This window comes from Lactuca sativa, chromosome 5 (genome assembly GCF_002870075.4).
Source record: "Lactuca sativa cultivar Salinas chromosome 5, Lsat_Salinas_v11, whole genome shotgun sequence".
NCBI classification, from domain to species: Eukaryota; Viridiplantae; Streptophyta; class Magnoliopsida; order Asterales; family Asteraceae; genus Lactuca; species Lactuca sativa.
In genome coordinates this window covers 247,263,388-247,275,199 of record NC_056627.2, presented here as the reverse complement: position 1 = coordinate 247,275,199, position 11,812 = coordinate 247,263,388, and the positions used below count along the sequence as shown (strand labels likewise).

General features: G+C 33.3%; 1 protein-coding gene across 1 annotated transcript; it reads right to left on the bottom strand.

Moving 5' to 3' along the window:
* Positions 1 to 1,870: 1,870 nt before the first annotated feature.
* LOC111878015 (lon protease homolog 1, mitochondrial) lies at positions 1,871 to 7,260 on the bottom strand. Its single transcript, XM_023874526.3, has 18 exons — positions 6,782 to 7,260; positions 6,253 to 6,501; positions 6,039 to 6,146; positions 5,815 to 5,937; positions 5,608 to 5,706; positions 5,442 to 5,507; positions 5,227 to 5,313; positions 5,017 to 5,056; positions 4,766 to 4,937; positions 4,569 to 4,693; positions 4,364 to 4,494; positions 4,176 to 4,280; positions 3,963 to 4,076; positions 3,612 to 3,779; positions 3,262 to 3,363; positions 2,938 to 3,135; positions 2,353 to 2,844; positions 1,871 to 2,272 (listed from the first exon to the last, which is right to left on the bottom strand). The coding sequence occupies exons 1-18, from the start codon at positions 7,070 to 7,072 to the stop codon at positions 2,093 to 2,095; spliced, it is 2,850 nt and encodes a 949-aa protein (XP_023730294.2). The 5' UTR covers positions 7,073 to 7,260; the 3' UTR covers positions 1,871 to 2,092.
* Between the last annotated feature and the right edge of the window lie 4,552 nt (positions 7,261 to 11,812).

The following is an 11,812-nucleotide window of genomic DNA, read 5'->3' as shown; positions in this document are numbered from 1 at the left end:
ACATATAATATTCATATATGAATAAGTATATGTATATTCTCAAGTGATTTTTCATATATATATATATATATATATATATATATATATATATATATATATATATATATATATATATATATATATATATATATATATATATATATATATACAGACTTAGTCATATATGAATATTATCTGTTACGTCGTCTCGTATGTTCCTCCATGGCACCGGTACGTTGGAGGGCTTTGCGGCAAAAAGAAATATGTGGCCCAGTGGTAGTTATGTTAGTTGCAATGATGGTGGTTTATATTCACGTATGAATATTTAGTTCCTCCGTCGCGTCAATAAGCGGGATGGTTTTGCGGCAAAAAAATACATATATGAGAGCATTTTTCCTTTCACCATATTCATTTGAAACTCTCATGTCTTTTGAATTTTTTGTTAATAATGATTATAAGTTTGTTAATAAGGTTAAATAAATATCAAACATAAAGTTTAATCATATATAAACTAAATTTAAATATTAAAATAATATATTTACTTCTACTTATAAAGTTATATCTTTAACTTTTAACATATTATATTTAATTTATTAATTTTAATATGCTGTTATATGTAAACCATTATGATTTTAAAGATACAACTTTTGAATAATTTGGATAAACACTTATATTTTTAATTTAAATATTCCAACTTAAATATAAACTTTAGTTCAACTTAAGAAACCTAAAGAATATTTTGTAAATAGTTAAAAGTGATAAATTGTAGTGTCTTTCTAATAATGATTATAAGTTGTTTAATAAAATTAAATAAACATCAAACCTAAATTGTATTTAATTTAATAGATTTAATATGTTGTTGTATGTAAATCATTATCAGTTTAAAGCTACAACTTTTGAACAGTTTGGATAAAATGTTTAAATTGTTAATTTAAATATAATATTACAGTGTCAACTTAAATATAGATTTCAGTTCCACTTAGAAAACTCAAATAATATTTTGTGAATAATTAAAAATGATAAATTGTAGTACTAAATGTAAAAACTAAATTGTAATCTCAATTTAACTAAAATATTTCCTAAAAAAATTACAACATGCTTCGTTTTTTAATAATTCGTCATTGAAAAAATACAACACTTACACATGCTTTGTTTTTTAATAATTCGTCATTAAAAAATTACAACACTTACACATGATAATTACTAAAAAATTACAACACTTACACATGATAATTACTATAAATGTACGTGGAGAATTTAGGTACTTGAATACATTTACATAGACTCATATGCAACATACATTAAAAAAATTATTTGTTAGATTTTACTAAACTATTTTTTATATTTAAAACTAGAAAAGAACCAATTGTTTCCTTCACCTATACGTTTTACTAAACTACTTTTGATAATTAAAACTAAAAAAGAAACAGTTGTTTCAATCGCCTATGTTTGCATATAAATACAAGCCTTGTTAGAATTGTGGCTCATTAAATACTCTCTTATGTTTTGTTAGTAATTTATGTTTAAATTTCTATGTTTTTATGGTTTTTGGTAATTTAGGTTTTAAATTTTTTGCTTGTTAATAATGTAATGGGTTTTTAATTAATGTAAAATATTTATTTATGTTTTTTTATTTAACCTACTGTCAAAAAAAGATTAATAATAATATAATATAGAGTGGTAAACATTTCCAAATGATACTTGTAGCGGAGATGACGTGACACGATGTGACAATCATTTTCTAGTGGGTTGATAGATAGTAACCATCCCCCTTAACATAAGGAATAAAATGTGTTATGGCATGCATTATAATAACAATAATGTGTTATGGCACATAAGGTCACATTAATCTGTTAAAGATAGATGCAATATAGTTAAAGACACAACACGCTAGATAAACTCAGATAACCAACTTATTTAGCATCCTCATTGAATGCCATCATCATGCATGTTAGTGATGTTACAAGTGTAATAATGTAACATTCAAAAAATTGAAGTGCACCAAATACAATAGAACAACAAGTATATGCAAAAAAAAGGTCGGGTCAGATAGAGGTCTGTATGTGGGGATTGGAAAGATAAATAAATCATTACCAAAATGATGATTGGTTGCCTATTTTTCTTGGGTGTGATCAAAAGCCAAATCGTATATCTGATTGTAATCATCCACAAAATGGACATCAAGTCCTTCCTTCACATTGGGTGCCAGCTCATCAAAGTCTCGTTTATTAGCCAAAGGAAATATTATAGTTTTCACACCACTTCGTCTTGCAGCTATCGTCTTCTCCTTCACCTAAAAAATAAGACGTATCCCCATTAAGTAATTAAAAAAAAATGATTATTACTAATTTATTTATGCATACGCATACGTACCCCACCAATTGGAAGGACTCTTCCTGTAAGAGTAACTTCCCCAGTCATGGCAAGGTCCCTTTTAACATTCTTGTTCATTGCAAGAGACAGCATGGAAGTGATCATGGTGCAGCCAGCACTAGGCCCATCTTTAGGTGTAGCACCAGCAGGGACATGTAAATGAAGCTTTGAATTTGCAAAAAAATTATTTTCCTTGTCTTTTCCCGCCAATATTGCTCGGGCAACAGTGTGGGCAATCTGGGCACTTTCCTTCATCACATCACCAAGCTGCCCGGTTAGATTCAGGGCAGCTTTTCCGTCACCTTGTTCGATTGTGGTGGTTTCTATGTAAAGGGTGGACCCACCCATTGCAGTCCACGCAAGGCCCATGACAACTCCCAGTGGGGTCTGGTCGTACATGCGTTCAGCATGGAAAACCGGCTTTCCGACATAGTCTGCGAGGTTTTCTTCATTCACCCAAACTTTATCTATTGTAATTGTTGCTTCCCTATCCTGGAATGAATGATCACAAAATTAGCAATGTAAATTCAAAGTATGATGTTCTAATAAGAAGGGGAGTGAAAGCAGGATGCTAGAATTGGCAACCTTTAAAGCAGAAGCCTCGTCAGTAAGAGTAGCTGAATCGTTGATGTTGACAACTTCAGCTTCTTCTGTAGTTGTATCAGATATTGGTTCATCATTGCTCTTGTTTGATTCAGTTGCACCCTCGATTTGCTTGTCAGATGAAGTTTCACTTGATTCTGGCTCGTTTTGTGCTCCTTGTCGGACTAGTTGCAAAGCAATCTACAAGAAATAGCAATGTACTTTCATTTCATCATTGTATTTTTTTTTCTTAATGAATGCAAGTTGCTACTTTACACTGATGAAACATTATTTAAAATGATCAAATATGAAGTCAGCAAAGCAAACCTTGCGATAAATCTTCTCAATTTGTTTCTGGAGATTCCGAACCCCTGCTTCTCTGCAGTAATTTTCTATCAAGGAAAGAAGAGCTGCCTCTGTCACTTCAACCTGGAATATTTTCAAAATGAGATCAGTTATTCATTATATATATATATATATATATATATATATATATATATATATATATATATATATATATATATATATATATTACTCTCTGTTTATTGGGTTACAACAAAACCGAGTATTGTATCATGTATATTGGTATATTGTATAGCAATTGAAGCAGATATACAGAATTTATATCAGAGATTAACTATCAACTTTTTTATTAACTTAAAGAGAAAGAGAGAGACCTGTTGAGGCTTGATGCCACATGCATCACGGGTGGTCTTCTCCAAATAATCACGGGCAATATGCATTTTTTCATCAGTAATGTAACCAGCAATGGGGATTATCTCCATTCTATCCAAGAGTGGATTGGGTATAGTTTCCACTACATTTGCTGTACATACAAACAAAACCTGCACCACAGTCCAATTAGTCCACCTACATTATAGGAATGCTTAACTAACTGATTAGTTGCTAAATGAAGACACACTTAACACATTAATCAATAACTAAATCAACTAGAATCATAATTGTGCAAGAATGCAGAAAGAAACCCATCCATTGTAACTAATCTATCATCACAAGAAAACACTAACCTTTGACAAGTCAATTGGAACATCAAGGTAATGATCTAAGAAATTTGCATTCTGCTCTGGATCAAGCAGCTCCAGCATAGCACTTGCAGGATCACCTGCATGTCCCCTGCCCAACTGCACCCAACATAACAAACAAAAACAATCAAACACTTGTCACATAACTTAAAACTAATGGAACATTTTCTAACTCTCAAATCAAAATCAAAATCACACCTTATCAATCTCATCAATGAGAACAAGAGGGTTTGCTGTTCCTACACTTTTCAGACACTGCACCATTTTCCCAGGCATTGCACCTATATAAGTCCTCCTATGTCCCTGGTATAAAACAACCTTAAATGTTAATATAAAAAATGCTACTTCTAATAATCAAGTGTATTATAATGAAAACTCTTTTTGACCTTGATTTCAGCCACATCAGACAATCCACCAACAGAAAACCGATAAAACTTTCTGTTCAAAGCACGTGCAATCGAACGGCCTATGCTGGTTTTACCCACTCCAGGAGGACCAGAAAGGCAGATGATTTTTCCTGCAAAAAAAAAAGTTATAAGTTTTGCATTTCACAGTTGAAGCATAGATGAAACCAAAAAAAAAAAAACTAACCTTGTGATGTTCCTCTTAGTTTTCCCACTGCAATAAACTCCAGTATCCTCTCTTTAACATCAGTTAAACCATAATGATCCTCATCAAGAATTTGTTGAGCTTGTACAACATTGAAGTTCTCATCACTGAAATGGGTTTAAGAAATCAATTTTTACTTATAACATTATTGGTAAAAAGCAGAAGACTTGTTATCATACCTGTAGTTACCCCATGGTAAGGCAGTCAACCAATCAAGATAGTTACGTGTAACATTGAATTCACTTGAACTGGCTTCCAAAAGTTGCAGTTTTTTCATTTCTTCTTCGATAACTTGCAGAACATGAGGTGGGATTTTATCCTTGTTTGGCTCAATTCTGTCTCTAAACTTATCTGCAGTACATAATTTCAAGATTATGAGTTATTTAGTTAAAAAATTAATATTCCATATGAACAAATACAAGAATTTTACCAGTGAGTGCTGTTTTATCATCTGTCTCGAGCCCTAATTCCTGTAGAATGATAACATGTATCATATTAAATTCTGAAAGGATACATAATCTCACAACACAAGCTAACTTTTGAATGAAGAACACAAGACTAACATAAAATGAAGCATAAAGAACAATGATACTACAAAAACAAATAAATGGAGAGACAAAGAATTAGTAACAGAAGCAACCTTTTTTATAGCCTTATATTGCTCATTTAACAAGTAACGGCGTTGTTCGGTGCTTATTTTCTCTTCAATAGCTTTTGCTATGGATTCCTAAAAGTAAATCAAAAAAATGGTATCAAGAAATAAAGAACTTCTTAAAAGAAATATATATATATATATATATATATATATATATATATATATATATATATATAAGTAAAATTGCTACCAGGACTTACTTGAATCCTATGTATCTCCATTTCTTTCTTTAATAACTCAAGACTAAGTCTCAACCGTTTGTAAACCTAGATTGAATATAATGTAAAAATGAGAACAAAATATTTGAGAAACTTACTCAGGCAAAAAGAAGCAGAAAACCTTTATGGAACAATAAATGTGACTTACATCCAGCTCTTCAAGCACTTGCTGGCATTGTACTTTGTTTGAACCAGATATTGCAGCACCAAAGTCAGCTAATCTTGGATAATTAAAATCACCCATATGCTGCAGAAAATAAGCAATTCAACCAAAAATGAAAACAAAGAATATAGTTATAGTTCTCAATAAGTATCTATAATTAGTGCAACTATTAAAAAAAAGTCAGGTAATAACCTGAGTGTAAGTTTGAGCATGATCCCTCCAAAGAGAACTTGTCTTGAGAACATCTCTAAGGGTTGATATCACTTCAAATGAAGTTGCCTTTATGACATCATCATCCTTGCTGTATGGTAAATCCTGGAATACAGAGAAAATCCTTATTCAAGTTTCATCAAAGAGTATGATAATGATGAAATTAGATTCCAACTTATTGCATCTCCATAGATTTTAGGATATACCTTGATATGATCCACTTGGACAGTAAGGGGATCTTCACTGACCATCTCTGTTATCCTAAGCCGCCTATGACCAATAAGAACAACCTGCTCTCCTTGGATGCTTGTGATCTAATTAGAAGAATCAAATGTTGATTGATAACTAGTGTTATAAGTTATTTAAAATCTCAACAAGTTTAGAATAATAGATTAACAACAGTTCCATCAGAAAAAATACCTGAGCAAGTGTACCAACTTCATGGAGGCGATTAAGTAAGTCTTTGCCTTTTAGTGCATATATGTTCTTCTCTGCATCTGAACCTGTGGCCTCTGATCCTGGATCATCTTTTACAAGAAATGCACCAGCATAAGGAGCTTGTCGTTTCCTACTCTCTACCAGTGCTGCTAGTAGTTTAGGATCCTTAACATATATTGGCATATAAAATCCTGGAAACAAGGGTCTGTGTGGCAATGGCAATGCTAATACCTGCAAATAGAAAAAGGAAGATGAAAGATTCAGTTTTTTTGGAAAACTGGAAATGGTTTCAATGCTATTTATGGAATTATATGGCTCCAAATTTAACAAGTCCAATAGGTATATACACACGAAATTAGGGTTAACTCAAGCAGTCAAACATGACGAATATCAATCACAACCCAAGTTGCAGTCAAACATTACGAATATCTCAAGCAGAAATGAATCTCTGATTTTGCAAATGAAATAAATCTAGTAGATAAAAATATGAACAAGTCGATTAGGGGATAACCGTGAGAAAGTCATCTGGTTTTTTGATTGCTGTGGGAACAATCGCTGCTGCAGATTTCGACTCGGTTTCTTCAAGGGCAGATTCGGGCACGGACCCAGATCCATCACTCGAATCCGAACAAAAAAAAATTCGTTGAAACAATTTAGGGTTTTTATCCGCTAGAACAGAGCGCAGCACGCCATTAAAAGACGAAGTCAATTTGGTTCCATGGCGTGAACTAGACTGCAAATACGACGCCCCTGTAGTAAATCGAGCTTGTTGTAACGAAGAAGACCTTAATGCCTTCAACATGGGGACTTGAGGAAATCGATGATGAACAAATGGGGATTCCGTGATGGTTGTGGCTTTGCCCTGGTTAATTTTCAAGTTAATGTGAAAATTGGGCAGTGTGAACGACCGCCATTGACGAGCTTGAAGAAGAAGAAACCATCCTATTTAACATTTGACTTATTCGGCCTAAAGCCCTCCATAAACCCCCACCCCTTTCGACGTCTCGGTTACTAAAATTCCGTTAGTTTTGTCGAAATCGCAAAATTGTATTTCGTTGACTATGATGTTTTTATTAAAGCTACATATATATTAAATTTTATTTTTTTACATTTAAAGTTCAAAACTATATTTTTTTACAGTAAAATCCATTTTTGACAGTAAAATTCAAATTAGCGGCAGTTTTTGATATTTTTATCTTTTTTTCCAGGTTAGCCGGTAATTAGGACTTTTTTGTCAAAAAAATAAAGTTTAAGATTTTCTTGTCAAGTCGTCAATTATGACTTTACTGTCAAAAAAAATAAAGTTTAGGATTTTTTTTGTCAAATCGTTGAAAATATTGGGAATTTAGTGTATATATAATTTTTTTTTGTTAGAAATTTAATGGTATGATACTCTTTAGGCATAAGAGTTATTGAAACATTCTCTAATTAGCTAGATCCTATTAAAATCATTTATGTTTGCTTCTTGTTAAATAGTTTTTTTAATCTTAACAAACCGACTTTGAAAAAAATTGAGATAATCAATAAAAAAAAGAAAGAATCATGGTTGTGTTGGCTTTTTGCAGTCTCAAAAATAGAGAAATTAGAAACCTAAAAAAAACGAAATTGTTCTGGCTTTATACAAACACAAACAACACATGTCTAGTCAAAAGGGTGTGAATGTGGAGAAGAGAAAGAAGAGCAATTTCGTTTTTTCGGTTTCTTATTTCTTCATTTTTGGGGTTTCAAAAGGCCAACACAACCCTGGTTCTTTCTTTCTTTCATTCTTGATTATCTCAATTTTTTTCAATGTCGGTTTATTGAGATTAAAAAACGATTTAACAAGAAACAAACGTTAAGGATTTCAATAGGATCTAGCAGATTAGAGAAAGTTTCAATAACTTTTATGCTTAAAGAGTATCATACCCTTAAATTTCTAACAAAAAAAAATTATATATACACTAAAGTCCCAATATTTTCAGCGGTTTGACAAAAAAAGTCCTAAATTTTATTTTTTTGACAGTAAAGTCCTAATTGACGATTTGACAAGAAAGTCTTAAACTTTATTTTTTTTTTTTTTGACAAAAAAGTCCTAATTACCAGCTAACCGGGAAAAAAGGGTAAAAGTGTCAAAAACTGTCGGTAATTTGGACTTTACTGTCAAAAAAATAAAGTTTAGGACTTTCTTATCAAATCGATGAAAATATTGGGACTTTACTGTATATATCCCTTTATTAAATCCTGGTTTTGGTTTTACAATTTTGTTAGATTATGTGTTTTTCTTAAATCCTGGTTTTGATTTTGTAAAGTGATGATACCAATTTCCTTGAAGATATTGGTTTCGATTTTAATCAGTGCCTAACATAGCTAGTATGCATTCTAAAGATTCAAATTCTATATCATAAGTCATTTTTTGTTGGAGTTTGGTATGAATATAGGGTGGTTTTTGTAATCACTAATCGTTTCCATCTTTGATGGATCGTATAGAATATTTTTAAGGGGCGTTTGGGAGTGTTTTTTTGAACTTTAAAAATGTTTATATAAAAATGTTTATTGGCTTATAGTGGTAGTAAAAGGATTTTTGTTTTAAAAAGTGTTTGGATTGGTATTTATGGTGAAAAGTTAATAAATTAAAAAGTGTTTAGCTTAACAAGTGTTTTTTAAAGTTATTTGGATTAAAAAGCCAAAAGCAGTTTCAAAAAGTCAAGTTTTACATGTTTTTTAAAAAGTGTTTTTTAAAGCTTATGGTAAAGCTATTCTAAAAAATGTTTTTGAGTTTGTCAAATGCTTTTTTTGACTTATTAGTTTTTCAAAAAGCCAATAAACAAATAAGTTTTGAAAAGCAAACTAAAACACCCCCTAAATATGATATTTCTACATTGGTTCTAATATGAAGTGGGATGTCTTTTTAGTGTAATTTGGTACAAATTTATTTGTTAATTTAAGAGTAAATTACACGGATCGTCTCCTAAAGGTGTCAAAAGGCACGTTCAGTCCCTATTTTCAAAAATTAACCTCCGTCCCTGCATTATCAATTTTCACTCGGGTCGTCCCTACAGACATAAGATGACTATTCTTCCCTTGATAATTTCTATTTTAGTTTTTATTTTATTTTATTTGTCATTTTTTTATTACAAAAATAATAATAATAATAACTCCACCAAAAAAAACCCATCTTACCGCTGTCACATCCCCTTTCCCCCAAATCCCTTCTACGGTTCTACCCATTTGTCTCCATCTGCATCTTTTTCTTTTGGAGCTATTGAATCTAGGTCTTTAGAGCCGCCATCACCATAGCAAAAATGAAGAAGAAATCTTATATTTTCCACATGCTTCTCTGTTAGAAACCCTAGCTTCATCTCCATCTCTTCGAAATCCGATGAATCTGAGATATGGGTGTGGTGTGGCCGACGATGATTCAGGTGATGGCGAGCCTTAGATGGTTCGATGATGGCGATGCATTTCAAAGCAATGGTCATCTTCTTCGCATCTGTTTCTCGTTTGGAAGCTGAATCTATGGCCTTGATTGCTTTACATTTTGAAGAAATTTGTTAACTTTTATAAATCTTGATGATTTGGTTCAGGTGGGACTGAAATCATGAAGGAACTCTCTTGATATTAGTGGTGTAACACCTTATGATTATGCATCAATGAGAGTCCATTATTATGGCATCCATCCGCTTCAAAGAAATATGAACAAAAATAGACCAGAGATGGGGCATATGTGGTTGCTGAAATGCCTCTGGTGGCTGAGCAGCCCCATAATGTCGCCAGATTTGAAACATATATGACTGTAGTGGTAACTAGTAAGGCTGTTGGTGGTGATACAGAAATCGTGCAGTAGATGTATGTAACGCCTCAAATTTCAATACAAATTTTTCGTTTTAAATTCACCAAACATTACTCATAAATTCAATTCATCACATAAAATCATAAGTTATTATCAAAGCAATATCATAGTATCCCAAAATCCACAATTTATCATAAGTCGACGAATGTGTACAATCATGCCTCCGCCTTCCCGAAATCTACAAAAGTACTTGAATCACATTTAAATCAACACGGTAAGCACGAAGCTTAGTGAGTTCCCCAAAATTCTACATACATAAATATTAGCCTCTCATGGCTAAATCTCGAAAGGGACCCTCCGGTCATGTGTCTCAGTGAAGACCCTCCAGTCTCACGTCTCGATATAGACCCTCCGGTCATAACTTAATATATATACAGAATCATATAACAACATAAGTCACAAAGAAAGTATGCATAATAACACAGTATAAGCAAATAAGGCCCTCTGGTCAATAATGTAATAAGACCCTTCGGTCAGTAATGTAAATAAGACCCTTCGGTTAATAACACGAATAAGACCCTCTGGTCACACATAAATTACCATGCATGTAAGTATAGTGAGAAGACTCACCTCAACCGCTACGCGAGTAATCCTACACTGTCGCTGCTGCGATATGGCTCACGAACTGAGCCAAACAACCCAAAACCATAATCAATAACTAAGAAAGGCTAAACCCTAGAACTAGGCCCAAAGATGTCCCAACTAACCAGGCCCACTAATGACCCAGTCCCATTGGGCCCACTAAGGCCCAAGACCAATAGATCCACAAAGGTCCACTAATGGCCCAATTTTCCAAATTAGGCCCAAACCCTTATTTGGGCCTTACTTTAAAGCCTAATACTTAACCCTAAACGAAAACACACCTTCTCAGATGGCCCAACAAGGCACCAAGTAACCAAGTCCAAGAAGGTAGCCCAAACCGAAGCCTAAATGTGCAAACCCACTCAAACAGAGTCTGTGGGGCGTAAAAGCATGTACGCGCAGCGTACTCACTTGGAGGCTTATACGTTGTGCGTACCTACTTGTACGTCCAGTGTACTCACCTTATCCAGCCCAAACTCCATTTCCACCTAATCCATTAATACAAAGCTTCCCAAACCACTGATTTGACCTCCTTGAGCTGGAATACCACGTAAAGTTGTCAACTTTACGTCCACATGTGACTAAATGAAACTTTTAAGCTAGAAAGGGACTTAATAGGTAACTTAATACATGAATGACCCCATAATACACATAAATATTGCATCTTTATGCTCAAAGATGCCAAAACAAACTCAGATCTGAAATGGTGAACCTTCAAACAACTTAGCTCATCCATTAACTCAAAAAGAAGGCCAAAATCACAATAAACTAGCAATGAGGAGATCCAGTCATACACAAGGCAAGATTGGAACATGATACCTCAAATAGCTTCCCCACAAAATGATGGATATGAATCTAAGGCCACTCCACCAAGCTAAGCAACTTCAAACTCCTCTTATTTCCTTCCTAAAGCATAAAAGAGCACCAAATCCATCAAAGAGCTCAAGAACACCCTCGAGAGGCAACAAAGTCGAATTAAGGTTTCTAAGATATGGAGGTTGGCTTGGAAATGGATAAAAATGACTAACATTATGCTTATATAGGGTACAACCCTAACAATTAGGGTTTTCAACCTGACCCTCGTATGTCCAGCGTACCTCCTCGTACACCCAACGTACGAGGTCTCGCACC

Excerpts from the sequence above, each read along its gene's own strand:
- LOC111878015 (XM_023874526.3), bottom strand. The coding sequence starts at position 7,072 with ATGTTGAAGGCATTAAGGTCTTCTTCGTTACAACAAGCTCGATTTACT. Across the intron at positions 5,938-6,038 it reads TCCAAGTGGATCATATCAAG|GATTTACCATACAGCAAGGA; the intron begins GTATATCCTAAA and ends TCTGTATTCCAG. Across the intron at positions 3,136-3,261 it reads TTGAGAAGATTTATCGCAAG|ATTGCTTTGCAACTAGTCCG; the intron begins GTTTGCTTTGCT and ends TATTTCTTGTAG.